The 27,553-nt window shown below is 50.8% G+C and overlaps 1 protein-coding gene across 2 annotated transcripts in view; it reads left to right on the top strand.

Annotated features, from left to right (window-relative positions):
• Window positions 1–2,180: 2,180 nt before the first annotated feature.
• LTBP2 (latent transforming growth factor beta binding protein 2) overlaps window positions 2,181–27,553 on the top strand; it is a 60,209-nt gene continuing 34,836 nt past the window's right edge. For both annotated transcript variants that reach the window (XM_090141373.1, XM_031593872.2), the window contains exons 1-3: window positions 2,181–2,864; window positions 9,325–9,395; window positions 12,987–13,224. In XM_090141373.1, coding sequence (XP_089997499.1) covers window positions 2,416–2,864; window positions 9,325–9,395; window positions 12,987–13,224 — 758 coding nt within the window. In that variant the 5' untranslated portion in view covers window positions 2,181–2,415. The remainder of the gene's footprint in view (window positions 2,865–9,324; window positions 9,396–12,986; window positions 13,225–27,553) is intronic.

Genomic DNA, 27,553 nt, shown 5'->3' with positions numbered 1-27,553 from the left:
GTGAGTTCCTGAGAAATGAGGTATTTCGTGTTTGTCTGCTGAGCCCCCGCTGAGCAGCGTGCTGCAGCCCAACTTGCAGCTCTCTACACTCCTTGCGCTTCTCAATTTCCGACTGATCTTCAGGGAGAGCTAAATGCAAGGCAATCCTGTACCTGTGCGTTGCCCCTGGCTCACCTGCATCGGGGCTGCCCATGCTCCCTGTCTGATGGGCACACGTGCTGCTGGGAGCAAACAGCTCTGGAACATCCTTGGAGGAGTGCCTGCTTGCATGGGGAGACTGGGTAAGGTTCAGCATCCAGCTCCTGGGGTGGCTGTGATTGTGACACAAGGCTGATTCGAGATGGATGCCAAGCCCCTGTGCTGGCTCTGTGTGGGGTACTGGATGGCAGCTGAGGCTGTGCTTGGTTTGTAAACCTCATTCCTCAGCTGTTGGACCCCGTGACTGCACCTTCCAGGGGTGACCCAGTACGGCTGGGGAGGGACCCACTAGTGCTCCAACTGAGTCCTATGCAGGGCTTCCCGCAAGGCTTCCAGCACTGCCAGGGTGCTTTGAGAAGCTTTGTTTATGGCTTTGTTTATGGTATTGATAATTTTCTTGTGTCAGGTTTAGGCACAAACATTCTTTCCACTGCTGCATAAGAAAGTAATTAGGTGAGGATGAAAAGGACATTCCTCTTCCTCAGAACAAAGAGCTCTTATCTGGCACTGTTTGCAGCGTTCAGTGGCTACGCCAGATTCTGCCCAAGCAGATGGAGAGATGATGTCATCCAGGAAATGCCAAGGCACCTACTGTCGTTTGCTCTGATGCCACTGCCCCACGCAGCCAGCTGCCAGTCCTGAGGTCAAAGTCTGAACCTGCTCAGCCTTGCCGTGGGTACCTGCTGTGGGAAAGGCTGGAGGGATGCAGAGGGCAGTCAGCAGGCCTTGTGAGGGCCTGGAGGAGTGGTGGGCATGGAACGTGAATCTGTGTTTCATTGCAGCTCCTCCATGCATCAGGTGGGCAAGGGAGAATAGATAAATTCATGGGTTGACATGATAACTTTTCTGCTAAACCCAGTGTTTGAGCTGCAACATCTTGCCCCTAGAGTCCCTGTCCTGAAGGCAGACATGAGATACAGTGAAAGGACTGTTCCATGCACACTCTGACCCTTGTGTCCTCTTGCAGGCATTCAGGAGCTGCTCTCTTCATCAAGATGCTTCAGCGAGCCGTACCTTCCGCCTGCCTGAGCTTGGTGTAATGAGTCTGGGTTGGTGCCCCTTGAGCGCACTCAGTGTGCTTCTTTGCCCTTCTTGCATGCAAAGGCTGCAGTATGCAGCCTGGAGTGCCCACCCCAATTACCTCATTGTGTTCCACATGAGGCTGAGTCTGTGCTCTTCAAGGAGGACCTGCTCCTGCCCAAGATGGCCAAGGGCAGTGGAGAGCAGCAGAGATGTGGCAGAGGATGAGGTTAAACCCTGACACCCTTTTGCCTACTCTCACTCTTTGTCCAGTCCTTCTCACTGCATTTAAAGCAGTCATTTGGAACCACCCTTCCACCTCCGTGTGCCCGCACGGAGGAAAATGGGAGGGCTTGACGTCTATTGATGGATGCGACTCCTGGAAGGCGTCTCTTAGCCGAGGGACCTGGAGCTTTCAGGTGAGTCCTTTTCTACAAGTAAATGCGTAAAGTTCCGAGCAGGGTTTGGGGCTATATGAGAGCACTGAAACCAGATTGCGATGGCAGTAAGGCTCTTCGCACCGGGAGATGCCACCAGGGCAGCAGGCAGGAGGCTGAAGAGACGCTGCGGCTCCCGAGGGCCCCAGACGCCGGGGGGTAGTGGCGCGTCCCTCTGGCGCCCGCATCCCCGCTCCGCGTCCCCATGGCAGCAGCCGCGGTCGCTGCTGCTCCCCGAGCGCTGCCGGCAGCGCCGAGGGCCGGCGGCTCGCTGCGGACCGGGCAGTGGGGGCGGCGGGAGCGAGGGCGGCTCCCGAACCGGCGGAGCGTCGGCCTCCCCGGCCAGGCAGGGGTTAAGGCTTCTCCGTTGTAGTTTGTTTCCCTTTGCCAAAGTGGGTGTTGCTGGAATGTCTCCTCTGCTAAGGAGGGGGGCTGAGCCGTGTCCTCTGGAGAGGGGGGATGTCAGCATCAAAAAGACGCAAAAGGGGGAGGTTTCCAAAAATAAAATCCTCCATCCCCTCCAGGCTCTGGCAGTGCCAGAGGCGGGCGCAAAGGTGCTCGGAGCCGCCTGCGGAACGCCGGAGCTCGCCGGCGGGACGGCCGCGCTCCTCCCGCTCTTCCTCCTTCCGCGGGGCCGCTCGGCAGCCCCCGTCCCGGTCCCCGGTCCCGGCGGGCAGCAGGTGCTGGCGGAGCCCCGCGGGGAGATGGGGCAGTGAGGAGCGGCTCCGTCGGGCGGACCGGAGCGCCAGCCCCCGGGGGGATGCCCACCCCGCGCCGCCGGCCCTCGCCCGCCCCGCGGGCTGACAGCATGCGGGGCGCCGCGGCCAGCGTCTTGCCCCTCACCTTCGCGATCCTGCTGGGACTCGGCGACTGCCAGCGGGACCTGGCGGCGAGGCTGGAGCCCGGCGCTTCCCGCCGCGCCGAGCCCCGCCGGCTGCGGGGTCAGGCCGCGCCCCTGGGGGCGACGGGCACCGCTCCCGGCCTGCCCCGGCCGCACAGAGCCCCCCCGGAGCCGGCCGCCCTGCCCGCCGCCCTCCGCCCCGAGCGCGGCCCCGCGGAGAGCCCCAGCGACGGCCGCAGGCAGCGCCCCGAGCCCGGATTCGGCCCCGCGCAGGGGCTGCAGCCCTCGCGGCAGCGACCCAGGAGCGCGCTCAAGGCGCGGGTCGTGCCGCGGGCGAAGGAGCCGAACGGCAGAGGGAGGATGGCGGGGTAAGTGTGCGCCGCGCTCGTGCCTCCCCACCGCCTCCTCGGGCGCGGCGGGACGGCCCTCCGGGAGGGGAGTGAAGCCGCGCTCCCATCGGAGCCCTCCGCCAGCGGTTTGCCGGTCCATTGCGGCCGTCCCAGGCGTGCGGCGATCCGTTCGTGTGCGTCGAGGTGCGAGAGTGGGGCGGCGCCCGCTGCCCGGCACGCGGGGCTGCGCCGTGGGTGAGAGAGCTGGGTCCGGTGTTCTGCTGGCTCCGGTGGGTTGGGCAGCTGTGTGCTGCTGTGGGCAGTGGATGCTGCTCTGCCGCTCTCCGGGTGCCGTGTCCCGTGCTTGGCAGGCGGCTCGTTTTGCCCGGCGGGATGGAGCCTGGCTGCCGCAGCTCTTGCTGCAGGTACCTGGCCTCTTGGCTCCGTCCTCCCGTAATGGGCCCCTTGTAAGCACTCCACACGGCAGCTTCCCATGGCTTCAGCTGGCTCAGCCGCGGGAGGCTTCTATGAGTTGCCTGGCAGAACCGCTTCCAGCTCCAGACTCTGGCTACAGCCCTGAGGAGGTGGAGAGGAGATCATATGGCAGGGCCACAGCTGCTCTGCAGTGAAGGGGAGCCTGCAGCGAGACACATGGTGCGGTGCTGACATACCCCCAGGCTCCCTGCTCTGCAGCTCTGCCTCTGATCCCAAGGGCTGATGCCCCTCACGATGAGTATCTCTGCTAGCCAGTGTAGTACAGGCCACTGGAGCCCTGGCATGGGTAGCCTGAGTGACCCATATGGTGGTGTGTATTGACTCTGAGCATAAACAGTGTGCAGGCTCTGGGCTTACTCTCTCTGACACGGGCAGACATTCTTCTCCAATATGGGCAGGTATCTTCACTAGAGTGCAAAAGGCAGCTTCATCCCTGATGTTCTTTTTCCCTTGCTTGCCTCACTGCAAACTTTTAAGACAGAGGTGTCTCCATGCACCTTCTGCATGTTCCTGTGCTCATGTAGTCCCTTACAACTACACAACCTTGCTTTTCTTCCCTGTTATATTTGATACACGAAGTCTTGATCACTAATGGCAGGTAAGTGGCAGTTTCTGACACACCTACGCCTTGTTTTACCAGCCTCTTGGAGGGAGAGCATATTGGAATGATTCCTTGGGAGACCCAGTCCTGGGCTCAGGAGGATGTTATCCTTCCTGCAGGCTGATTGTTTTCAGCCTTCCTGTGGTGGGGTGGCAGGGCAGCGATCTCCCTGGGCAGCATTTTCCAGGTCCCATGATGCCCTCAGTGCCAGCAGCTGGACTGCAGTGGCACCTGGGGCTGCCCTGAGCCTCACACTGTGCGGAAGGGTGCTGAACCTCCTTGAAAACAATGTCCATCCCATAGCAGAGGGCATTGCTGTTGACCTGTTGTCAGTGGGATTCAGCTCCCTGGTGTACCCAGGGCTGCCACGGGCCTTCGAGCCCAGGGGGACGAGGAGCTGTGCCCCAGTGCTGCACTCCCTGTCCGTGTGCGCTCTGCTCTGGAAAGTGAGAGCTGAGAGGGAGAGCTGCAATCCCCATGAACGTGAACTCTGGAACATGCATCTAATGGCTTGTTGTCAATGGCTTTCCATCTCTTCTGGAGTCCAAATCAGCACTTTTTAAACTTCTCTGTGACCTGCTGCTTTTGGAGCTTTCTCACATGAAAGCTGCGCTGAAGTCACCGTCGGTGAGTAACCACATGGCGTTACCGCTCGCCGAGAGCTCGCTGCCGCCTCCAGCCGCTCTGTGAGACTCCCTTCTTCCACCTCATCCATCTTCCTACATCCCTTGCTGCACTGGACACGTTTCCATCCAGGAAACTCAGGGCCCCTAAAGAGCTTCGTTTCATGATTTCATTTTTTTGCCAGGTGGGATATTTTCTGTTCTGCTGTTCGCACTGCACTCCCTCTACTCTCTGGTATGGTGACCTTCGGTTTCCCTTCCTCAGGTAGCATTGCAGGCTGTGCTACACCCTGGTGCTGTTTATTTATATAGCTTCTTTGGCTTAAAATCCCAGCTGTGCGTGGGTTGCCTTTCCTCGTTCCCAAATCACAGCTTTCTGCTGGTACCTCTGGGGGCCTCACTCAGGTCGTCCTGCACGCTGTGAGCCTGGGTCCTGGGGCTGCAAAACCTGACTGTTAATTAGCATGATGTCCTTCTCTGCACAGCTGTCCTCTTACTTTGTTTGACAGTAGCATACCCAGAACTGAGTTTCTTGCTCGGGGACTGTTTGGGTGTGCCTGGGGCGCTGCTCGTGGCTGATGGTGCTGCAGGTAGGAGCTGCTGACACTTTCCTGTGAGCACACTTTGCCAGAACTGTCTTTGGTTGCTTTTTCCCATTCATTGTGAGGTGACTTCTGGCACAACAACAAGTATCGCTGAAAACTGCTGTCCTTTATCACTGAGCAAGGGAAAAGATACAACACATCTTTGCCTGCTTTGCTGTGCCCTCCTTTCCTACCTGTTTCCCAGTCCCTCCAGACTGGCTTGCAGACATTTACCAAACCCCTCGCTGCTGTGGATGAGCTATTTCTACCCAGTGCCACGGAGCAGGTGGCTACCCAGTTCAAGGTGTTCAGACCTGTGTTTGAAGTGTTTGTAGGTTCATCCACGCAGCTTCTGGTCCATAGAACTCCTTTTCTCCGGAGTGTCAGGGTAGGCAGCTCCCAGGCCCTTGGAATGACCCTAGCACTTGCCAACTAATGTGCTGGATGTATTCCTCACTCAAGCTGGTGGTCCTGCTGCACAGCATTGTGTCCCCCATGATGTGGCCCTCTTTGTTCCCCTGCTCCATGCCTCCTGTTCTTTGAAAACATCTCAGTGATGCATACAAAAGTAGAGGGGGCCCAGTAACTGGGGAATACTCTGGGGAAGCCTTCAGTTTTGTTGCCTACCTCACATCTGGGGACATCTGGGGCTTTTTTGACAAGTAATCCCAGAGTGACAGGCTGGGAATTCCATCATCTCATCTCCCTCTTGCTTTCTTTATGTGCCTTTTGTGCCCCAGTTGTTGGGTTGTGGATGCTGCCTGTGCTCGTGCAGTCCTCCTTCACCCCAGCTTTGTGGGATATCAGCTCGCTCCGCAGCATGTATATAGGACTGCTCAGGCATTGAGTCAGTTAATGCTGATGTGGACTTGGCAGAGCATTTTCAGTGGCTCATCGATGCCAGCAGCCTTTTGCTAATGTTCTTCATTGGGTCTGACTGCAAATATTTCATACGCAGCTGGATGGAGTTCACTGTCATGCAGCATAAAGGCAGACCTGGTGATCTAATAGTCCCCTGGCCTTTGGTGAGGATGCTGTGAATGACCCGCATGGAGCCAGCGGCTCTGGCAGCAGAGCACTGCGCGGAGTTGAAAGATGAGGCATGGATTGCTGTTAAAGCAAATGCTGAAAAAAATGGTTCTGCTGAGTGCTTCAGAAACGTTGTGTGATCACTACTAAGGCTGCGCACATGCTTAAACTATGTGAAGCCACGATCTTACTACTGTTTTCTAGTTTTCCTTCCCCCAGTGCTCATTGCAATTGCATGGCTCAGGTTTCAAATAGCACTGTGAAATCTTGCTGGCTTCTCTTGTGCTGGATGCTTGCTTACCACTTTGTGTGATGGAGACCTGACGGTGGCAGTGGCCTCTGGCTGAGGCAGCAAGGCGAGTTATGAAGGACTGGCTTACTGCGGCTCTTTTGCTCATGTTATGGGTTATGATGGTGCAGCCAGCACCATGCATGGTACTTTTTAATGTGGAAGAAGCTTGTGTCACTGAGCTGGGCTAAGAGCAGCTCTGCAGGATGATCTGTGAATCCTGTAGCAGTCCAGTGTAACAGACAGCCAAGTCTCAGCAACTGGGAATATCCTGAGCCATTCCCATGGGCTGCCCAGGATGAGGGTGCATTGCTGTCCCATGGGCCAGCAGCCCGCCAGGGGTGGTGACACCAGGCTGGACTGCCTGTGGTTCTTCAGTCTGGGAGCAGCCCTGTGTGCCTGGGGTGGCTCATGCCTGAGTCATGTGCTTACTCTGGTGCTGGTGACAGCACGTGCAGCTGGCCAAGAACCACGGTAAACATGCTGTGCTCCTGAGACCCCCAGGGGCTTGCACTGCATTCTTTGTGAGGCAAGGAAACCACACGGCATTCAACCAGTGCAGATGTCAACTGAATGCTGTAACTAAAGCCAGATGTGCCTGGCACTGGGTCCCATGCAGCAAAGCCCCCAGAGCTGTTGTGCTACTGCACATGCCCCAGCCCACCTAACTGCTAACTTTGGGGTTCCTTAGTGGGAAACAGATCTGTTCCATCTTTGCCCCACATGCTGCTTCTTTCAACACTGTGCTCCCAGCCTAAGAAGTCCTCCCTGCCTCGACCTTTGCCTGTCCCCTCATCAAAGAGGCTGTCCCCTCATCAGAGTGGAAAGAGGAGGTGTTCCCCTTCGTGCGCTCTCTTTGCCCCCTGCAGAATTGCTCCCCTCTTAATGTGCCAAGCTGTCCTCTCTTGAGGAGCATTCCTCAGTGCTCGTGTTTCCCTTCTTCAGGGATTGGCAGTGGTTGCCTGTAGCCAGTAGGACAGTGATGAAGGCAGGGAAGGCTCAGCTTGGGAGCAGTCAGGCATGTGTGTGTGAGACACTTAGACAAACCTTGAACTTTCATTCCACCAAGAACCTACAGCGGGACTCAAGACCAAAACAGCTTCTTTGGAGAAAGTACTTACCATGCCTACAAGAAGCAACCTCTGATTATGTCAGCAAGTTGAAGTTGGAAAGAGAAAGGGCTCTGCTCTCTGAAGAGACTAGTGGAATGTGGCTTGCAAGGTGTGTGCCATGCTAAGGGAAGAATGCGAGATGTGAGAGTTGAAGCAAAGATGCTTATGCTGATGCTTGTAGTCTCTCAGCAGACCTGGATACCTGCTATAAATCTAGAATGGTTTTCTCTATTAATTCACACATCTTTAAAAAGTGTAAGGCTTTTTGTGGGCTTTTACACAGTTTGTAAATGAGAGTTTGCTTGGATACTTTCTGGGGAGGTCTTAAAGAAGAAATCCATAGATATCTGGGTTCACAGACAAAAAGCTGAAAGTCGGTGCTGTTGCCCAGCCAGAACAGGTGTGAGTGAATGCAGGAATTAATTTGGCCCATTCTATTTGCAGGAAGACACACAAAGGGCATTTAAGTACTTTCTCCAGATAAAATCTACCAGGTTAACAAAATACTGATCCTGAAATACCAGGTAGCACTTTACAAATTATGTGACTTCTCAGACCACTTCCACTTCCTGTGTGAGGTGACCAAATCCCAACAGATGAGTTTCTTTGCCAGCACCAGGGCCATCCTCGCATGCCTGCTTGCCGCTCTGGCTATTTTGCAGTGTGAGCCTCCATACCTGGAGCACTGGCACTTCTGAGGCTGCCATCTTATGGAGTGCTAGTTCAGAGCGGGATCACCTTCTGACCCTGCTGTGTTCCTGTGAAAGTCAGTCTAGAAGACAAATGTGCATGTTTCCATGGTTCCTGTAAATTCTGTCAGAAGCCCTAACTGCCTTGTCCAGCATTAGAAATAAACCACACTCCCGACTTGGTTTCCAGAGGCTTTCCAGAGCCCTCAGGCTGACGGTTTCTAACTTTGTATCTTTTGACGATCATACTTTCCCATCTACCTGGACATGCAGAGGTTATAAATTCCTTATACTTTCTCTCCATGGTGAGTAAATACTTTTGGAGAGCAACCTGCAGCTTGTTATCCTGTCTCCTTGTGGACATGTCAATACGTAAAGTGGCAAAGAAATCAGTTAGCTGCCTGCTTCAGCTTTGCAAGGCGCAGTGGTGTCTCTGACAGCTGTACATGGCCTGCAATTAGCACCTGAAAGCAGACAGTGAGGGCTGGTGGGGAGGATGCTGTCTGTATAAGGGCAGTCAAAACATTCTTGCGTCAAAGTGCTGGAATTAACAACCATGGAAGTGATCTGAGCCTGCTGGAATTAGGCAGAAATTGCTTTGCACTGGAGGATTGGTGGAGGCAAACGATCGCAGGGATATGGCTGCTGGCACAGTGGCCCTGCAGCACTCTGTTTGGAGAGGATGTGTTATCTTCAACTGTGGCAGCCTAAGACTTGTATGGGGTGTAACGGCCAGCTTGGAATGAGGCCTGATTCACTCCCCAGTGCCGCAAGGTTGTTAAAGGTGGCAGCTGCTGGCCTCAGGAGAAGGATGTTTTCTCTCAGTGCTGGGATCTGAGCGCTGCCCCAGCTTATAAGGCACTGTGCACACTGCTGCATTCACGCAGCCCTGGGGGGGTCTCTTCCAGGCACTCAAACAACTCAGCCCTTGTCCGATGGGTTTTGATCTCAGCTGCTGGTCCATCTGGAAGGAAATATCAGTTGCTGCAGGAAATAATTTGACGGGTGACTCAGAGGTGCTGGCTACGGAGACCTCAGCTCCCCCTTCTCATCACTCTCTTTTGTCTCTGCGTTTAGGCCGAATGTCTGTGGGAGACAGTGCTGCTCGGGCTGGGCTGTGGCTCCTGGCACAAACCACTGCATCAAACGTGAGTACGAACATCACAGCCCCAAAAAGAATCCCCAAAAGTGCCGTGGCTCCATGCTGGGCAGGGGGAACAGCCTCCATACCCAGCACTTCCCTGAGCATCTGGCCTCACTCGAGTGGCAGCAGCTGCCCAGATGTTTGGTGGGATGGAGCTCGGCGTTGTTTGCTGCGGGGTCTCACAGTGCTTTGGCTGCGCTGGGATAATTGCATTAGCAATCGCTGTTTGGGAGCAAGGGGCCAAGGGCTGACTCACCTCCTTTCTCCCTCTCCCCCTCATCCACAGAAGCCAAACGGTAGAGAGCATGCTGTGCTGCCAGACAGTGTCTGTAAACAGAGTGGGAGGCCAGCAGTGGCAGCATCTTTCTCTCATTAGGGGTTTTTGTAGGAGCCGTGGATCTGGGCTTGCGGCCATGCAGGCTGCTGAGCGCCTGCTCAGGTGCTGCTGTTCCTGAGGATTAATTAAAAGGACACCACCGACGTGACTGGGCCTGACAGTGTCACCCCAACAGGGGATGCGAAATCTCAGTCAGGACTTGGAGGGAGACTGATGGTGTGTAAACATCGCCGTGTTCCCAGCCATCTCCCTCCGTGGGCTTTTCTGCTGGGGATGCTTGGCTGTGTTTATTGCTGCCAGTGCAAGCTGAACAGCCCGTTCTGGTTAATTTCTGCACTGTAATGTTGTGTAATTTTTGATCCCATGCTCTTTGGTATGGGACATATCAGGGAAGTTAGCAGGGATTTGGTGTGGTGCATATCAGGGAAGTTAGCAGGGTGCAAGTGCAGTGGGGGGAGGCTCTGAGCGTGGTGAAGCAAGGAAGACATTGGCATTCAGGTTGTGGGAAGGACTCAGCTCTGGTGGGTCTGACTGAGCCTGGGTGCAGGAAGAGGGTGAGCCAAATGCTTATTTTAATCCAGCTGCTGACACCTACTGAGCACAGTGAGTTCTTCCTTTTCCACCAATGCTTTTTTGGGGACTCTTGCAGCACCTCTGTACAATTCAAACCTTAGGCAGAATTCCCAGCCTTTGGTTTGCTCCAGCTACTAAGACTAAAAAGTGCAGTAAGGAGTGGGGAATTTTCAGAGAGCCAGTGACTGGAAGGATAAAAAAGAGAAATATCTCATGTGGGAATGATGACATTTGCTGGTGAAATGAAAGTAAGCTAAAGGAGTTAAGGAGGATGATCTCACAGACAGCTTAGCAGATGCCTATCAGCTCATCTTCCCCCCACTCAGACTGATTCTTTCCCCTGTGCTGAAGAGCAGGGGAATGCTCTTGCTCAGACTCACAACATTAATTCATCTATTTCAGAAGTGTGTGCTGCTTCCCCAGGTAGCAGTCCTGACTGAGCTGGTGAAGCAGAATGAATTTTATTTTTTTTTTTGCCATGGATATTTTAAAGTTTAAAGGAAACCAATTGGCATGCTGGGAAGGACTTAATAAACTCATCCATTTTCTAATCTTGTACACATGAGCTCATGGTTAAAATACCTGATGAGTATACAGAGTTTTTTGCTGTCTGCTGTGGTTGTGGATGGTTGCATGAGCACCTGGGGCTTCTCTGCAAAACGGAGGTGACATTCATGTGCTCTCTCCTTTCCTCTGTCTTCTGTACAACAACAGTAGTTTTGTTGAGTACAGGCTGGTTTTCATTGCAGTTATGTTTTCAGACTCTGATTCATACATTGCCGTTGATTTAACTGACTGTTGTCTTGCACAAATCTTCCACTTGTATTAATTGTCCTTTCCTTCTGGATTTTCTAAGGCAGTCAGAACTTTAGGTTAGAGCTGAGATTACACATTATTTTGCATCAATAAGCAAGCTATTCTGTAAGCAAGCTATTCCACAAGCAAGTGGACTAAATCACCCCAGTGGTACAAGTCCTTCAGCACCTTCCCGGTTTTGCTGTGGATGCCTCACTGGATGAACAGACTGACTCACACTTAAATGGGACTGAGCAGAAAAACAGCCCAGAGAGCTTACACTGAAGATCTTCACCACTGTCCTAGTCCCAGAGCCTGTGCAGAGGAGCAGGGACCCTGAGTTTGAACACCATCTTGCAGTATCTTTGCTTGGTCCCAGGCCTGGCTTGTCTGCAAGGTGATGGAAGGTTGATTCTTGTGGCTGTCCCTTACCTGGCTAGTAAACTACACCACACTTGTCCTCTGCAGCCCTACCTTGCTGCAAGGACCTCGCACACAGGCTTGATGTGCCAGCGAGCTGCTACATGCTTTTGGACAAACAAAGGTTGTTACTGAAAATACTTCAGAAGTGTTCCAAATCTCATCCTTTTATTAAGAGTTTTTGAGACACTTGCTTTTGCTTTCTCTAAGACCCCAGCCCCAGGAGCAAATGATTACATGAGGCTATAGCAAGAAGAAAGGAGTAGCTTTCATCTCACCAGAAAGTATTTGTAATTCCGTGTAATGGGAGAGAGCATCATCTCTGAGCATCCCCTGAGCTCAGCAAAAAGGAAGTCACTAGATGATATTCCTATTGTCCAGAAAAGCAGCATTTCCCACATATGTGTTTGTATCTCCTGGCAATAAGTGCAGTGTGAGAACAGAGCTGTGGAGGGAGAGAGGTGCTCATGGATCCCCAGCAGCTGTGCCTGGTGGTGGTGGGATGTCAGACCTTCTTCAGCCATCTGAGGCAGTCCTGGGAACAGGTCTGAGCAGAAGTGCTGGCTGCACACTGCAACCTGTCCACAAGATTTCCATGGAGCTGAAGGTTAATATTTGTCTTGCATTGCCTGGGGAGGTTTCATCACCTCCTGCCATCCAGCCCTTACCTTCCTTTCTTCTTTGAAGGAAGACACTGATTTTCAGTGCCTCCTCAATTACGCTTGCTCAGAATGTCCAACTTGGTCCTACCTGAGCGACCTATGGTTCCTTGGCTCTTACTAACTGAGTCATAAACCCAATTTGGCATCTGTTAACTTGGGAAGTGTTAGGGTCCAGCTTATAATTAATGGCACTTTCCTCCTGGGGTGCAAACTGAAGCTGATGTGCTGTAATTAGGAACACATGCAGGCTTGGAGAGTGGTTTGGGCATAAAGTTAATGAACTGTAAGTACCCATAGCTGTGAAGGAATTCAGGGATGGTGACTCCAAAATCAGCTGTGGAGGGAGAGCTGGCAAGCTCTGAAGGGGACAGGAAGGGGGACCATTCAAATCAGAACCCAAAATGCAATAAAACAGAAAGGTAGCATAAAAACCATTCCTAGGAAGCTGCATTGAAGCACTGTTATCTTGTCTGCTAGCTGCTTCTCTTGCCTCCCCTTGGGTTTGAATTGAGGTCCTGTTCCTGCCCAGAGCAATCAGCAATGCTGGAGGCTGTATGCTCTCTGTAGACTACAGTGCCCATTTTTTTGTCTTTCTTAAGTGAATGTTGCTTGAAAAGTGTTCTGCTGAGACCAGTGGGGAGAAGTGGAAACAGAGGAGTGTATGGCTGAACCTTTCTCCTATTGAGCAGAAGACCACTTGCCACAGAACAGAGATAGAATCACTTGTGCTGCCCCAGCCAGGCCCCAGCATCAAACGTGCTGCTGGGAGCCCCATGTCCTGCTAACTTCCCTTCTATGTCCCCCCCAGCTGTTTGTGACCCACCATGCCAGAACAAGGGCTCCTGCAGCCGGCCCCATGTCTGTACCTGTCGCTCGGGCTTCCAGGGCTCCAGGTGCGAAGAAGTCGTCCCTGAGCAAGAATACCACCCGCCCAGCATCGCCCTGCAGCCCCCTGCGGGCTCCCTGCGGAGGAGGACTGGCACAGCCGAACGGGATGCCTCCCCACGAGAGGCTCAAGCATCTGTCGCACAGCATGCACCCACCAGGTAAGTCTCCCCAGCTTGTGCACTGCTGTTGTCCCAGGGGGACTCTGCTTGTCCCCTGGGGGTGTATCACAGTCCATAGGCGCAAACAGGGATGCAATCCTACAGGGTATGAGCACCGAGAAGCTTGACAGCTTACCTTGTCCTTTGAGCAGCCTGAGTGGGGACAGCAAGCTGGGGAGTGGGCTTAAGTCTCTTTCCAAAGTGGCAGTGTCCATTTAGCATCCATGGGAAGTTACATAGATCCAAGGTGTGCTGTCGAAAGCCAGTATAAACAAAAGGAAGATAAATGTAGCATCTCAAAGGTAAACTCTCTCTAGGCTCTGACATTACTGGGTCAGATGTTCCTTACTTTTGTGTCACCCTGCTGTTGCTTGGGTCATTTTTGTACCCAAGCAGGTGTGGAAGCAAAGACACAGCACTGGTGTAGTAGAGGTTTGTACAGGTGATACATTGCAAGGAGCACATTGAGCTCAGGGTCATAACTGTGGCATCATCTGTTCTTTTGTGTAAAGAAGAGCCTATGTCTTCAGTCCAGCTGCCTCAAGCTGGTTCTGAGATGCTCTCACACTGTTAAACAAAGTCAGAAATCTTGGTGCCCAAACGAAAGACTATCTGATGGGAACCAACTTTAGCAAGGCTAAGGTGATTCTGGCATGGAGAGGTGGCCAAGCCTGTTCCATCACTGCCTGAGAAAGGCTGGTGTGCAAGTGAGCAGGCAGCCTTAGCGCATGCCTGCGATCCCACTCATGGCTGATGAATGTCCCCTTGGCAGTGACCTCTTCCCACCCCTCTGTGTGCAAGGACTGGAGAGGAGGAGGAGTGGTGCCCTTGCAGATACACCACCTGTTTGGGGCTTTCCCAGTAAGGAACATGACCTCAGACTCTGTGCAGAGGCACGAAACCGTGCAGGCATCTGCAGAGTATTACTGGCCAGACAGACTCAGTGCCTAGTGATTGCTGGGCTGGGAGAGCTGAATGCCCAGCTGCCTGCTATACCTTAAATCCCTTGGCACCATCCCAAAGAAATAGGATGCCGTTAAGGATCTTGCCATGCCTTTCTCCCTCATTCCCCATGAAGGCCATAGGACATCACCCCATTCCTCACTTCAGTGAGAGCTTTGGATATTTGTCCTTTGCAGCGCTGTGCGGACTAGTGGAGGCCTGCCTACACTCTGCCACTGGTTCACATCTGTGTGCCTAGCTTCAGCCCCTGGGGATTTTCCTGTACTACTCAGTTACTTGGGTTTTGTCCAGGGACAATGTAACATACGGTATACAACTGTCACACTGAAAAGTCTTGCTGCTGTTTGACAGATTGTTCCCAGTTATTTTTGAGTGTTCCCTCCAGCCAACTTCTGGGCAAACTGTGGAGCAGTGCAAGAGGGATATCCTAGGGAATGCTATGCTGCCTAAATGCCTGCTGCTGTTGCACCCAGTTGTGCCCTCATACTGCTTGCTTTGCACTGCCACTGCTGTAATCTGGCCCCTGCATGAGCTGGCTTAGTTCGATAAACCAGCAAAACACTAACACAGCAAAATTAAGGATAGTTTTCTGCCTCTTCAGTGGGCTAAACTGGATTATTGAGAAAGCACAAGGACCAGAAGGAGTGAACAGAATTGCAAAGCTAGCAGTGAGGGGAAGGAAGGAGATGGACTCCCCTTCCAGGGGAAGCCACTTACCAGAATGATCATTTGTCTCATGAAACTGTGTTCTCAGAGCATCCTGATCTTGGAGCCTGGTTCTTGCAGTTGCAACGTCATCTGTTTCTGTGCTACTGCTGACGTACCTTCTGTGCTTCTGCATCAGCTTTCCTCGATACAAATGCTCTGTAGAAGCAAATACAAGAGGTGTATTGGCCTTCTTAGAACTGAGATCTTGCTCAGAATTGCAGGTACAAGGATCAGTTCTTAGGTGCTGCCGACACTGGTTCACTTTCATTGGGGCTCAACTGAATAAGTCTGAGAGCAACAGCTTAAACAGACTTTCCAGACCTCGATCTCATCCTGGGTAATGATGAGTCGTGCTAGGGGCACACTGAACTCTTCTAGTGAAGTGATCCCGCTGTAATCCCACCACAGCTGGCTTACTTGTCTAGTTTGTCAATAAGGAAGTGTAGAAGAAGCTTTTGGGTGTCCTAGTGAACTGAGGACACTGGTGGTTACAGGTCCCAGCTATTGTGAGGTGGCTTTTAGATCCAGGGCAAACAACCAGTCCCCAGCCTCCCTGCATGTTCTCATTGCTAACAAGGAGGAATTGCACAAGAGTAGGGGCTTGTAGAACTCTAAGCCACTTCTTGCTGTGCCAAGACAGGAAATCAACACTCACATGAGTGAATTTGCTTTCTGTTTTTGTTTATTTGTGTATATATTGGCTTTGTATGTGTTTGTTTGCATGGACGTAGCAATCAGAAGCTCTGAAGTCAGGCACTAGAACAATGCTGTATTAGATGTTGCATAAACACTCAGCAAAACACATGAATTCTCCCCGGAGGCCTGCTCTCTGAGCAGAGATGGTGTTTATTCTGCTTTCACTATGTTCTGAAGGGAGTCTTCAGGCAGAGGTAGAAAAGCAGCATCATGGGTTATTCAGAACATTTTTGGACCAAAATATTCCCTGCTTCCCTGAGAGGTGGGGCTGGCTTAACATGGTTTCTTATCCTCCGCTAGTCAGACTTGCCAGTGATTTATATTTAAAATTGCTACTGAAATACTTAGAAAAATTGATGAAATTTTCCCAGTGTAAAAGAAACCAACAGTCTTGTTCTAGTTTCTGTGATGTGCCAGTGGCTGTGCTAGGCCGCAGCTGGAGAGCCCGGTGTCAGGCTGTCCTGCTGAAGGAGGCTCTTACTGGTGTTTTCTTCAGGAATAAGAGCTTCTGCTGGCACCACTGCTCTGGAGAGGCACAGGAGTGACAGGAAGAGGCACCAAATGGCTTTCCACGTGGAACTTTAGTCCTCCTGGGACTAAAGAAGAAAAATACCCAGCCTTCTCTAGGCTCAGCACTTGCAGAGGAGAAGATGTGGCTAGGTGATGGGTAGCTTTGGGATTGCTTTGCTGACTGGAGCTGGTGATGCTCAAATTTTCATTCCTCACAATACAGGCTGGGAGATGCATACCATTCCCCAGGTCCCTTCAGCAGGCTGTGGCTCAGGGAACATTTGGAGCTGGACAGCTGAGAGCACATGGGGACCTGCTAGCTGACACAGAAGCTGAGAGGACCTGGTGTTGAGCTGTTTGGAGCAGAGAGTATTCTGGAGAGCAAAATCCTGGGAGTGCAGGAGGCCCTGTCAGCATGGGCCGGCAGCAAATCCTCTCTCATCTTGATCTCAACCTGAGTCTCTGCCTGGGGAAGCGAAGTCCCGCTGGACGATTGCGTGGGTGGAGCTGCACCTCAGCCCAGAAGCTGAGCTAAATGGAAACAGCTTTATTTTCCTAAGGCTGGAGTATCAGAATAATTCCTGTTTGTATAGCAGGGGGTGGAGAGGGCTCGTGCCCCTGGCCCTCTGGCTGGACTTTGGCTGCTCCGTGGCCAGCTGCCCCAGGCATGGAGGAAGGACCACAGGCACCTGAGAAGGTCACTCCTATGGAAGCAGGGTGCCAGGATGCCTGTGTGCCAGGTCTGTGCCCGTGAGGCCCTCTTGCCCACGAAGGGTGCATGTACTGAACTAGGCAAGCAAGACACCCTTTCTCTTCAGAGAAAAGGAGAGGTAACCAGGACCTGCAAAGCGTTTTCCCAGCAACCCGGGCAAGGGAGGAGGAAATAGCTGTGGTACAAGGTGCTGAGACACAGCGCAGACAGCTCAGTACAGCTAAGCCCTGGAGAGTGGGAAGCTTCCTCTGAGAGGGCTCTGTTTGGGCAAGGCAGTTGCTAGGAGGTGCCTGCTGTTTTCGGGATGGAAAAGGAAGAAAGCTGAGTTGCAACATGCCCACCGCCCTGCCTCCTGATCTCAGAGCCTCTCTCCAGCACCCAGGAGGAGCCATCTCCTCCCTTCCTGACTAGAGGACAGGCTGTATGCAGCCCTAGAGAAGCTGTGGCAAGTGCTGCTGGCCTGGAGACACTGGGAGCCTTGCGCCAGCAGGGAGGCTCTGCCAAAGCCGCTCTTCTCTCTCTGGGAAGCTACTGATGAAAAGAGCAGGGAGCAAGCAGGAGGCAGGATCGTGGGTGTGCGGTAGAAGTTGCTGGATGAGAGAGTATATTTCCCCCCTTTTGAAAAATAGCTGAAATAACTCATCCTGGTTAGAAATCAGCTCCTGTTGTGGTGACAGGTGCCCCATGTGCTCATTTACAGAGGAGAATGAAACCAATAATAGTCTCTTCAGTGGCCAAGGATGGTAGTAAAGCTCTCCGCCCTCTCAAAACATGACACTGCGAGTTGTGACTGGGCAAAACCAGCTTAATTAGCTTGTTGTCGTTGAGAACTAGCAGATAGAATGAAAATCAGAGCAATATCTGTTATTTGAATATGCTGCTCCAAGCAGAGACAGATTTGTCTCCGCTGTTAAAGTAGCATCTGGAGCCTTCTGACTTGCCAGCTTTGAACTTTCCAAGCTTATGAGAAAGAGAGGAGCTTTCTTACTGCCGTACTTGGGCTGCTGCTGAGTGCCCAGGACAGTTTGTCCACTGTGACAATATGAATAGTTTTAGAAGGAGGTCAGTACCATCCATGCACTTATGGAACACACTTGTGCACTTCTGTTTACTTACATCCACGTTTCATTGGTGAGAGTTACAATGTATGAATACCCACATAGCTACAGAAGTAAAAGCCATCACTGGCTGATAAGCCCCTGTGCAGGAACGCAGTCCCATTGCGTGGGCTGTGAGGTTTCCTCCTTTGCTTGGGTTGCTATCAGCTCAGGAGGTCCGTAGTGCCTGGCTTTGAATTCATGGTGAAAGGCTGGTGCCAGCCTTGCCTTCCCCACTGCAGCATGTTTATGTTCGTTACTCAAATGGCATATTTTCCCAATGCAGATAAGTCCTAATTGCAGCTTTCTAAGGTGCTTCCCTTTGGCAATATAGGTTTCACAAGGTGGCCAAGCATTTATGTTCCTTGATCCAAAGCCAACTTTGAGTAGATATCTGAGACCTTGTTAAAAAATTGAAACTGAAAAGCCAGTGCCAGTCCGTGTGAGAATATGTGAAAAAGAGATTCCACTCAGGGCAATGAGATCTCCATAAGTTCCAGGGCTCGGCCCCTCTTCTGTTTTGACACAGCTGAAAGTTCTTGGCAGGCTGTCTGGGAAACCTAAAGGAAAAACTCAAGCTACCCAAGAGGAGTGTAAATGTCATTTTTCTTACATAAAAATACTTCTATTTTTAAATTATATGATACACCTTCTCTAGCCTGGCACTGGATACACTTGCTCTACTTTCTAGTGCTTTAAAGCTGTCAGCACCATTCTGTTTTATGTGTTTTATGTATTTACTTCCTAGGGGGTTGCATACGCTTCAGAGCAGCAGGAGGATAGCTAGCTTTTCAGGCTCCTTTTAAACTCCAAATATGGTCTTTATATTAGGCCTGGTCCTTCTGCATCTCATTGGGAGTAATTTCTATAGCTTAATTCAGCCTCTTGGCCTTGGGAGAAAATGTTCAAATGCATTTTTCTTTTTACCTGAAGGAAAAATCCTGCTGCTGTCAAGAGTGGGGTGCATGGCAAATGCAATGTGTTTGTAGAACAGAAAATGCAGATTATAGCCTATTTTATATACTGTACATCTATCATTTGGGACATTTATGCCAATACAATTTATATAGCAATTTTTTTAAAAAGAAAGATGTTAAAGGCAGTAAGGCCATACAGTCAAACATTGGAGAATTTTTCCGAATTGCCCGTTTTTGGTTTGTCTCCCAGCTTTTGTTCAGTTCCCCTGTGCATATGCATTGTGCTGTAATTTCTCATATCTGATCACTTGCTGCCTTTTTTGGTTAAGCTGGTACTTATTCAAAATCAAAGTGGTTCTCTTTGGTTTTGAGTGTTTCCGTAATTCACCCAGTGCTGGCAGGATACAAGAGGTGGATTGACACTGATTTGGCACAAGGAGTGGTTGAGAGGAAATGTAGAATTCCCCATAAAAAACATGTGCCCCAGCATTGCTCTGAGTTGTGCTGCCCTAAGTGACTGGTGCAGGTGGGACTGGTACCCAGCTCTCTGCATCACTCCATTTTTGGCTGGAGGTGCAAACACTTGTGTGGAAACGTTCCTCGGGGACATGCAGGAACGAAGTGTATAGGCAGGGACTAAGAAGAGGTTCAGTCTGGAAAAATATTATCTGTTACAGCTGAAGGAAAAAATCCTCCATAGGAGGAAGAAATCTGGAAGAAGGAGAGGCTGAAGTTTTTCAGAGTAGAAGTGAACAGCAAATTAGGCAGCAGAGAGTAATGCGGTGTAGCTTCATTTAAGAGACAACCATGCTTAGGACATTGAAGGCAGAAGACTCGATTGCACGGGCTCTTTTTCTGTGCTCCCTGGGGTCCTACAATGGGTCAATGTGGTTTTCATTGCCAGAAAAGATCTTGACAAATTGGGCGGAATTCTGAGAACTGCACGATGTTGGGGAGGGAGCTGAGGGGAATGGTTAACAGACCCACGTCTGCAAAGCTGATCCAAAAGTTGGCCTGAGAGCATGAGGAGCATGCTCAGAGGCTGCAGCTATCTGGAGGGAGCAAATGGCATGTATTACAACTGCCTGTACCTTGGCAGGGTGGCCTTGATAATTTTTCAGCTGCAAGGCTTTCTACAACACTAAATTCTTCCAGGGATGTAATGACAGACTGAAAATGACCTTGGAAGTCTGCCTTTGCTGTCACTAAGGGGCTGCTCTGTTGAGGGCTGGAGTCCAGGTAATGCTTGCTCCTGGTCACTTCCCACTGTGCCAAAGTCTGCTCCTCCCTGCTGGTCCTCAGTGTGCATGCTGAAGGTCATGTGGGAGAGATGTGAGAGCAGGTCCATACCCCTTGTAACATGGACCTTGCCACCAAGCACCACATATATGTGACGAGGAGTGCCCCTGGCCACCAGCCAGGCTGTGGGCTTCTGACTGTTGAGCAGCTGGAGGCATTGTGCTTTTTCTGTTGAAGAACTAATCTTTGGGATGCTCATTCCCCAATTCCTGGTGATATTGAGACATAGGATAGGATAGGATAGGATAGGATAGATCAATTGGCAGGGATCTTCAAAGATCATCAACTCCCACTGCCTGATCAATTCAGGGCTGACCAAAAGTTGAATCATGTTATTAAGGATATTATCCAAATGCCTCTGAACACTGACTTTGAAAATGGCAGGAACGTGTAATGTTCCTACACAGCTGTCATGGTTCAATACTGTAAGTGAAGGAGTGCTGTGTGGGGCAGGAGATGGAGAAGCATGAGAAGACTTAACTAAGTGGAGCTAATAGGTCCAAAGGCCAGAATGTTCAATCCACATACAAGCCACTACTTTACATTGAAATACATCTGAGTCCTGAAGTGTTCCCACAGTGAGTGGGTGTCTTTCATCACTGTAGATAAAAAGCATCTTAGGATTAAACACATTTCCTCTCCACCTTGTGCCCTCTGGGTATACTTACCCCCACTGGCATCCTTGCAGTGGGAGAGGCTTTGCCTCTCCTCTTTATATCCTATGTAGAACAGGGGAAGGCTGCTGTCTGCCACTGCTCCCCAGGGCATGTGTGGGTGTAAGGATGAATAGGGTGATGTGTTTCCTCAGGGCTTTGAAGCTGGCAGCCCACTGGAAGAAGTTGGTGTTTCTCATCAACAGGATGAACATGAGACTCAGACTCTTTTTCTCCCTGCTGTAAAAAGGGAGAAGTTACCCCAGCTTCATTTTGGCCAGTGCCTTTGCCGGAGGTTTCATCAGATGGAGATGGAGTCAGCACCATTTGGTGGGTCAGATGGACCTCACCAGTGACATGTGCTGCTGTGCCAGTCCAGTGTCGTGCCCTTGTGCAGGGAGCCAGCCTGCAGCCACTTTGGGTCTGGATTGCTTCCAGGGAAGCAGTTGCTTGCTCCCTAATGTAAGAGTGTGAAGATGAGCAGTGACAGAGTGGCAGATGGCATGTGTAGCACGTGTGGCAAAAGAAGGACACTGCACGTCAGTAGAGAGCGGAGCAGAGATGTGTGAGCAGCCGCTTTGGCCAGGGAACAAATGAGACCTGCAGGGACTGCTTAGGAAGAACCTGTTAGCTGTCTGTGTGCTCACAGAGGTTCGTTTATGTGGTGTCTGGCAGCTTCTGAGCAGATAAAAATAGCATTCACAACCCATCTCCTCACTCTTCTTTCTCTGTGCAGCAGCAGTTGGATTAGATGCTGAAGGGTTTTTTTAATTGCTTTATGTAAATGCATGCAAGCAAGGGTATTGTTTGTGAAGATACTTCTGGTGAAGATCTCAGTGAGGTGCCAGCCTGCTGCCCCAGTGTGTTGGCTGACAGTGCAGGGACTCCTGTGCTTTAATCTGGTCTGCCCTCTGCACCTGTGCATGCTTGGGGCATGGAGCAGGGTAATAAATTCCAGCTGTAGAAGCAGTAGCACCAGGCAAGCTGGCTTGAGTGCTGCAGGCTGGGTGACTGCAGAGGACAGTGTGGGAAGCACAGGGGTGGTGGTCCAGAGCTGTGTGTTTTGTTGCTGTCTGGGCTCAGTAATGAAGGAGGGCAGTGACTGGAAAGAGGAAAGGAGAGCAGCATCAAAAAAAGGTGTTGCTGCACCACACGACGGGTTTTGGATGGCCCTAAAGCACCTGCAGTGCTTTGGAGGCCACAGCAAAGAAGATGCTAGATTGGTGGTGGAGGGACTGAGTGTGGTGTTTGCCATACTGTGGGCTTGCACATCTCTCACTGTGGTTTGCACTTGGAGATCCAGAGAAATCTAGGCCAGCCACTGTCATACGTCAAGGGGAACCGGGAGATGGAGGTACTGCAGGGTGATAGAGGAGACAGCCTGAAGTGGGGCCACGCTGGGTCCGTGGTGGCTCACTGCTAGCTGTGGTGAGGGGCAGATGAGGAGTGTGGGTGCTGCATTGCTCCTTGGCTTCTGAGCTTTCTCTGTTGCTCTTGGGGTTAATAAACTGAGCCAAGATTTATAGGCATTGTGTGGGTGGGCTTGAAGTCAGGTGCCTTGTATGGTGTGGTTTCCCCCCTCCTCCGTGAGTCCTAACAGAGCTGTCTTCCTTGTCAGCATGTTTGTGAGCTAATTGATAATAGACTTCAGTGCTCTCTAAGCAACGCTCCCCCTCTGTGCTCCAGGTCCCGCAGCCTGAGCCGTGAATCCTGTCTGCCTGCTGAGGAACCTGCTTGGAGTCCAAGAGAGGGGAAGTTTCTGGTCTGCGGTCAATTTGCTGCTTTCCAAGGCTGGCTGCTTCCCTCTTCCCCTGTAGACACAGACATTGGTGTGGAGGCTGTCCATTCTTCTGTGATGCTTTAGTGGAAAATCAGTAACCGCAGAGCATTACAAAGGGGGAAGTGAATCACTGAGTTTGGTCCCCATGGCCCCAAGCGGCGAGGGCTGCAAGCCAAGGGGACAGGCGAACATACAAGACAGACAAGTGTGCATGTTGTTTGGTGTTTCAAAAGCAAGGGAGAGCCCTCTTGTTGTCCTGGCAGGTTATCAGGGGCTGAGCATGACTCAGCCCCCGTCCTGGCTGTGAGCTCTCCTTTTGGATCAGCCCATGCAGGCTGAGGCTGGAGGAGCTGGGGTGGATCCCTACCGTGGGGAGCCTTTGTCTGTGGCTCCGTGGACTGCTGTGGGGTGCCCTGAAGGCGATGGTCTCTATCACTTGGGTCCTGCCAGAAAGGCACTGCTGCCCTCCCTGCTCCCCAAGCAAGGAGCAGCAGCTGCCCTGGGAAGGGCTGGCCAGCAGGAAGCAGGTGGCTGCAGCTGCTTCCCAGGGGACAGGCAGCCGGCTGGTGGTGAGCAGCCTGTGGAGCATGGGTCTGGAAATGGGGCTCTTGGGAGAGAGTTCCTTCTCTGGGGGTGTCCAGACTTCACTTTTGGTTTGAACAGCACCTACCATGCTCCCCATTATTTTCCTCTGAGCACACATCCGTTTCTCCTTAGCAAAAAGAAACAAATCTGGCTGAGGAAGTGACTGTCCTACCTTTGTCCACTGACATCTGGGGTTGGCACCACTGCCTACGCTGTCCAGGTTTCACTCTCCACAGTGCCTCTGGCTATTTACCCTGTTGTGGTCAGCCAGATTTTGACTAGGGAAAGGGTGAGACAGCCGGGATGAAACAACAGTAATACTTCTGTGGCACTTGGCTCTGCATTTCCTTTTATGCAAGACGCAAAAAACACCCATTTCCAGCTTGTTGGCAATCTAGCCAAAATCAACATTTGAACAAAGAGCAGCCGATAGAAGCAAAATCTAGGAAAGACTGAGGTGTTGCTGGTGGGGAGAGGGAAGTGCTTTGAAGAGTTTGCCATCCTTGCCTCCAGCCCCAAGGAGGATAGCTGCCCTGAGGTCACTGAGAGAAGCCACAGCTGTACATCTGCTTGGATACCTGGTGGCTTTTGCTAACCCACATGGGCCAAAGTCACTCAGAGTAACCAGCACATTCCTCAAATAACTTTCCACATGCAGTGGGTTAAGAAAACAGTATTGTTTTTTGGACCCCAAGTTCTTGGTTATTTAGACTTGTTTATTGTAATTTGGCTTATTAGACTTGAAATTACAGGCTTTTAAGGAAAAATGTGGTTATTCAGAATACAGCAGTCTTCATGTTCATCAGCATGGTTGCCAGCTCCATCTTCTGCTTGCTGTTTTTGGTGGGGTGGGAGGTACTGCAAGGTGCCTCCCTCCCTCGTTTTCTTTGGGACTGGGTAGGATAACTTTTGTACCAGGGAATGCATTTTTTCTCTGACTCTGACCTGCTTTCTCTAAAAAAACATACTGAGCAGACTGTAACAAGCAGCAGAAACTTCATTAAATAGTGCATTTTTTTTATGTAGACATTATTCTCTCTTGTGCCGGTGACCAAGGTCTCTTGGCTAGTGACCCCTTAGTGTCATCCAGGTGGAGATCAGCAGTAGGAGAGACATCTCCTCTCTCTGAGGGATAATACTGTTCTCTCTACCTTCCCTCCTGGAGCCACACTTTCCCTCGGAGTGCTGCTGATGGGTGCCTTAGAGCAGCACAGAAGGAGAGGTGTCCCAGGAGCCTGCACGCTGTCTCTGCCCCACGGGCTGTGCCTGACACAGAGCTAGCTGTCAGCAGCTCTGACAGATGAAGAGCAGGGAAACCAGCTGCTTGGCAGGCGGTTGCCTATAAAGGAAGAGACCACTGCCTCTCTGCAGAGGCTCCATGCTGCAGAGATCTGTGCTGGCCTTGTGCCTGGCTAGATGTGTGGAAGTGAGTAATACTGTTCTGGGGGAGGTTGTAAGACTGAATGAATGTGAAGCCCTAGGACTTTAAGTGTCCCAAAACATACTCCTTAAAGGTCTCAATCTCCCCTTCAGTGCCCCTTCCTGGAGCAGGAACAGTCATGGAGAATGACAGTACAAGATCCCCCCTCTACTGGGAATCCCTTCAGTGATCTGGAGCCACCCTGTCTGTCTTCTGTCTTTGTTTTTAGTCCTAGGAAGATCCCTGGGAAGTGGCCAGAGATTTCAAGCTCAGGCTATATGTTAAGGCCCACTGAATGGTTGGGGGTTGCTAATGCCTGATCTGGTGGGCTGACCTGGTAAGCTTAGGCCCATATCCTGAGACTCTACAAATGAGCCAGTCCTCATTTACCCAGCATGGCTTGATTTTGATATTTCGAGGGGAAAACTCTATTTTGTATTCCCTGACCCTGAGCCAGCCACTTGCCATGACTTGGGGAGGTACTGGATCTGACAAACTGGGATAGAAAGACTCCCTCTACCATTGATTTCTATGGCCTGGGGTAGGAGGGTGTTACTCAATGCAGTGTACAAATCCCAGAGCTCATCTGCCTAGAATAGAACCAAATAAACATATTTATTCAAAGCAAATCTGCCTCTCTCCACTGCAACACATACAGGAATGCTTTGCCAAGAGCATCCCAGTAGGATGGCTTTTCCTTTAGTATGGTGAGGCATGGAGTAATGTTCCTCCTCCATTTTTGCTTAATAAGGTTGGCACTGCCTCTCTGCAGTAAGCCATATAATCCAATTTTCTTCATAACCAAGATGCTAATTATTATTTTTTCTAAAGCCCTTAATATTGGTAGGTTTTTTTCTCCCTACCAAATCTGATGATCCCGAGAATCACAGTTGTCCCCAGAGCCAAGGGTTGGAATTCCTTTATGCAGGCTATGGGCTGTGCCCAGCCAAACCCTGCTGCTTGCACGTAGCATACTCCCTTCCTCAAGGGTAGACATGGTGTATATATTTTCAAGCACCAGAGCTTGTATCTCCCTGTCTCATTCCACTGGCCACCCTTACCCAAGAGATCTTCAAAATTCGAAGTTGCCCTAGGGTGATCAGCACTAGGACAGTGAGAATTGCTGGGCTGGGGAACTCTCACCTCTCCTCCTTTGAGTGCTTCTACCTATACAACACAAGGTCCCAAAGCCCCAGTCATGTTTACCCACAGGGCTATGCTTGGGATCTCTAACCAGAGGTTGGAGAACAAGTGTGCCTTGGCTTATAGGGCTTTGTGGCTCTCATATGCCCTCCCTAGAGTTCTGTATGTCTTTTTTTTCTTCACTAACAAAGGCTGCTGTAGCACACCAAGTAGCAAAGAAGAGGGTAATAGAGATCAGAAGTTTCTTGGTTGGCAGCAGAGCTGAATGAGTAGCTTAGAAATGTATGGGCAGGTGATGGCACTTGTGGATGCTGGGGTAGCTTGTACTCTGCAGAATCTCAGGGCAACTTCTGTCTGAGGCTGCTGGGGAGTGATGTGGTGTTGAGATAATGTTCACTTCTCTGCAATTATTCTGGTTGTTCTTACCAACCACTGAGAAATGAGAACTGCTTGCTAGTCTCATCTCAGTTTAGATCTTGATTTTAATGAGGCCACCTGCAATGCTCCCTCCTCAGGATTCACTCATACCTCTCTACAGAAGCTCAGCACTTCACTCTCAAGGCTTTCCTGCATTAGAGACAATTAGGTTACTGGAAATCCAGAGACTTGTGTCACTGGAATTAAACTGTTCCTGGGTTCCTACAGGTCAAAGTCAGAAATGATCACTGGATCAATAGGTGCTCTGAAAGAGCTTCTCTAATAGCATGGATTATTGATGTTCATTCAGCTACATTTGCAGCGTTTCAGTGACCTCTCCTGAAGCAATGGTATCAGGAGTTGGGGAGTTCACAGCTTTGGTGTTTTTTTGCAGAAAGTAAGCAGCTATGCTGATGTGTGTGGGCGTGATTTCTAGCAGGGAATCATTTGGCTTCAGTTTGCAGCTGTTGTTTCATGTTTTGCCTTTTTTGTTGTTATTGCTGTAGTTAAATTACAAGGCTCTTTACACCTGGCATTTTGTTCCTGTTGAGAAACCTGTGTCCTGTAATCAGAGCACCTCTTCATCTTCTTTTTGCTGAATTGAAGCGATTGGCTGCTTTAGGTTTCTTACAGAAAGGCATTTTCACCAGCCCTCAAATTGTTTTTGTCATGTTTTTTTCCCCTATCCTCTCAGTTTTTCAAGATCCCTTAGCAAATATGTCACATTTCACGTCAGAATTAGAAGTGATATTTTAGCACATAGAGTCCCTACCATGATGAGGCTGTGCAAAGAGGTAAAAATACCTCCCTGTTCCTGCAGCGTTTCAGTACCCTGATGTCAGGGTTTTGAGATGACAGCTCATATTTAATTGCTTGTCATTACCCCTGAAATCTTTTCAGAATTGCCGGTTTCCAGGATTGTCTCCTTCTATCTGCAGCTGCTGCCTGCATTCGTCCTTCCTAGAAGAGTAATTCTGCATTTGGCTGTATTAAAATCCCATATTGCTTGGATGTATTTGCCCTACAAAGTGATCCAAACTGCTCTGTATGATTGTTCTGTTCTCATCACGATACACCACATTGCAAATTTTTGTGTCAGCAGCACAAATTATCAGTGTCAATCGTATGTTTATTTCGAAATAAAAATATTTATTTCCAGATGAAATTGTAAAGTCATGCCAGGCCTCTTACTGATCACTTTGGAACCCATCTAATTCACTCCCCAGTGACAATTACTTCTTGTGTCCTGTCACACCGCCAGTTTGTTATTCGTTTCACATGTGCCTGATTGACACTGTACTGCTGTGTTTATTTTTTTATCAGAATAGCGTGAGCTCTAAGCCTGTCATGTGTGTGCATGTAATTCTATCAGATGATGAAAACGGACTTTTTTGAGATGAACGGTTCTCCATAGACCCTGCTGACTTGA

The sequence above is a fragment of the Phasianus colchicus genome, chromosome 5 (genome assembly GCF_987193195.1).
Source record: "Phasianus colchicus chromosome 5, bPhaCol1.hap1.1, whole genome shotgun sequence".
NCBI lineage: Eukaryota > Metazoa > Chordata > Aves > Galliformes > Phasianidae > Phasianus > Phasianus colchicus.
The sequence above is the reverse complement of the archived record's forward strand: the minus strand, read 5'-3'. Positions and strand labels throughout refer to the sequence as shown.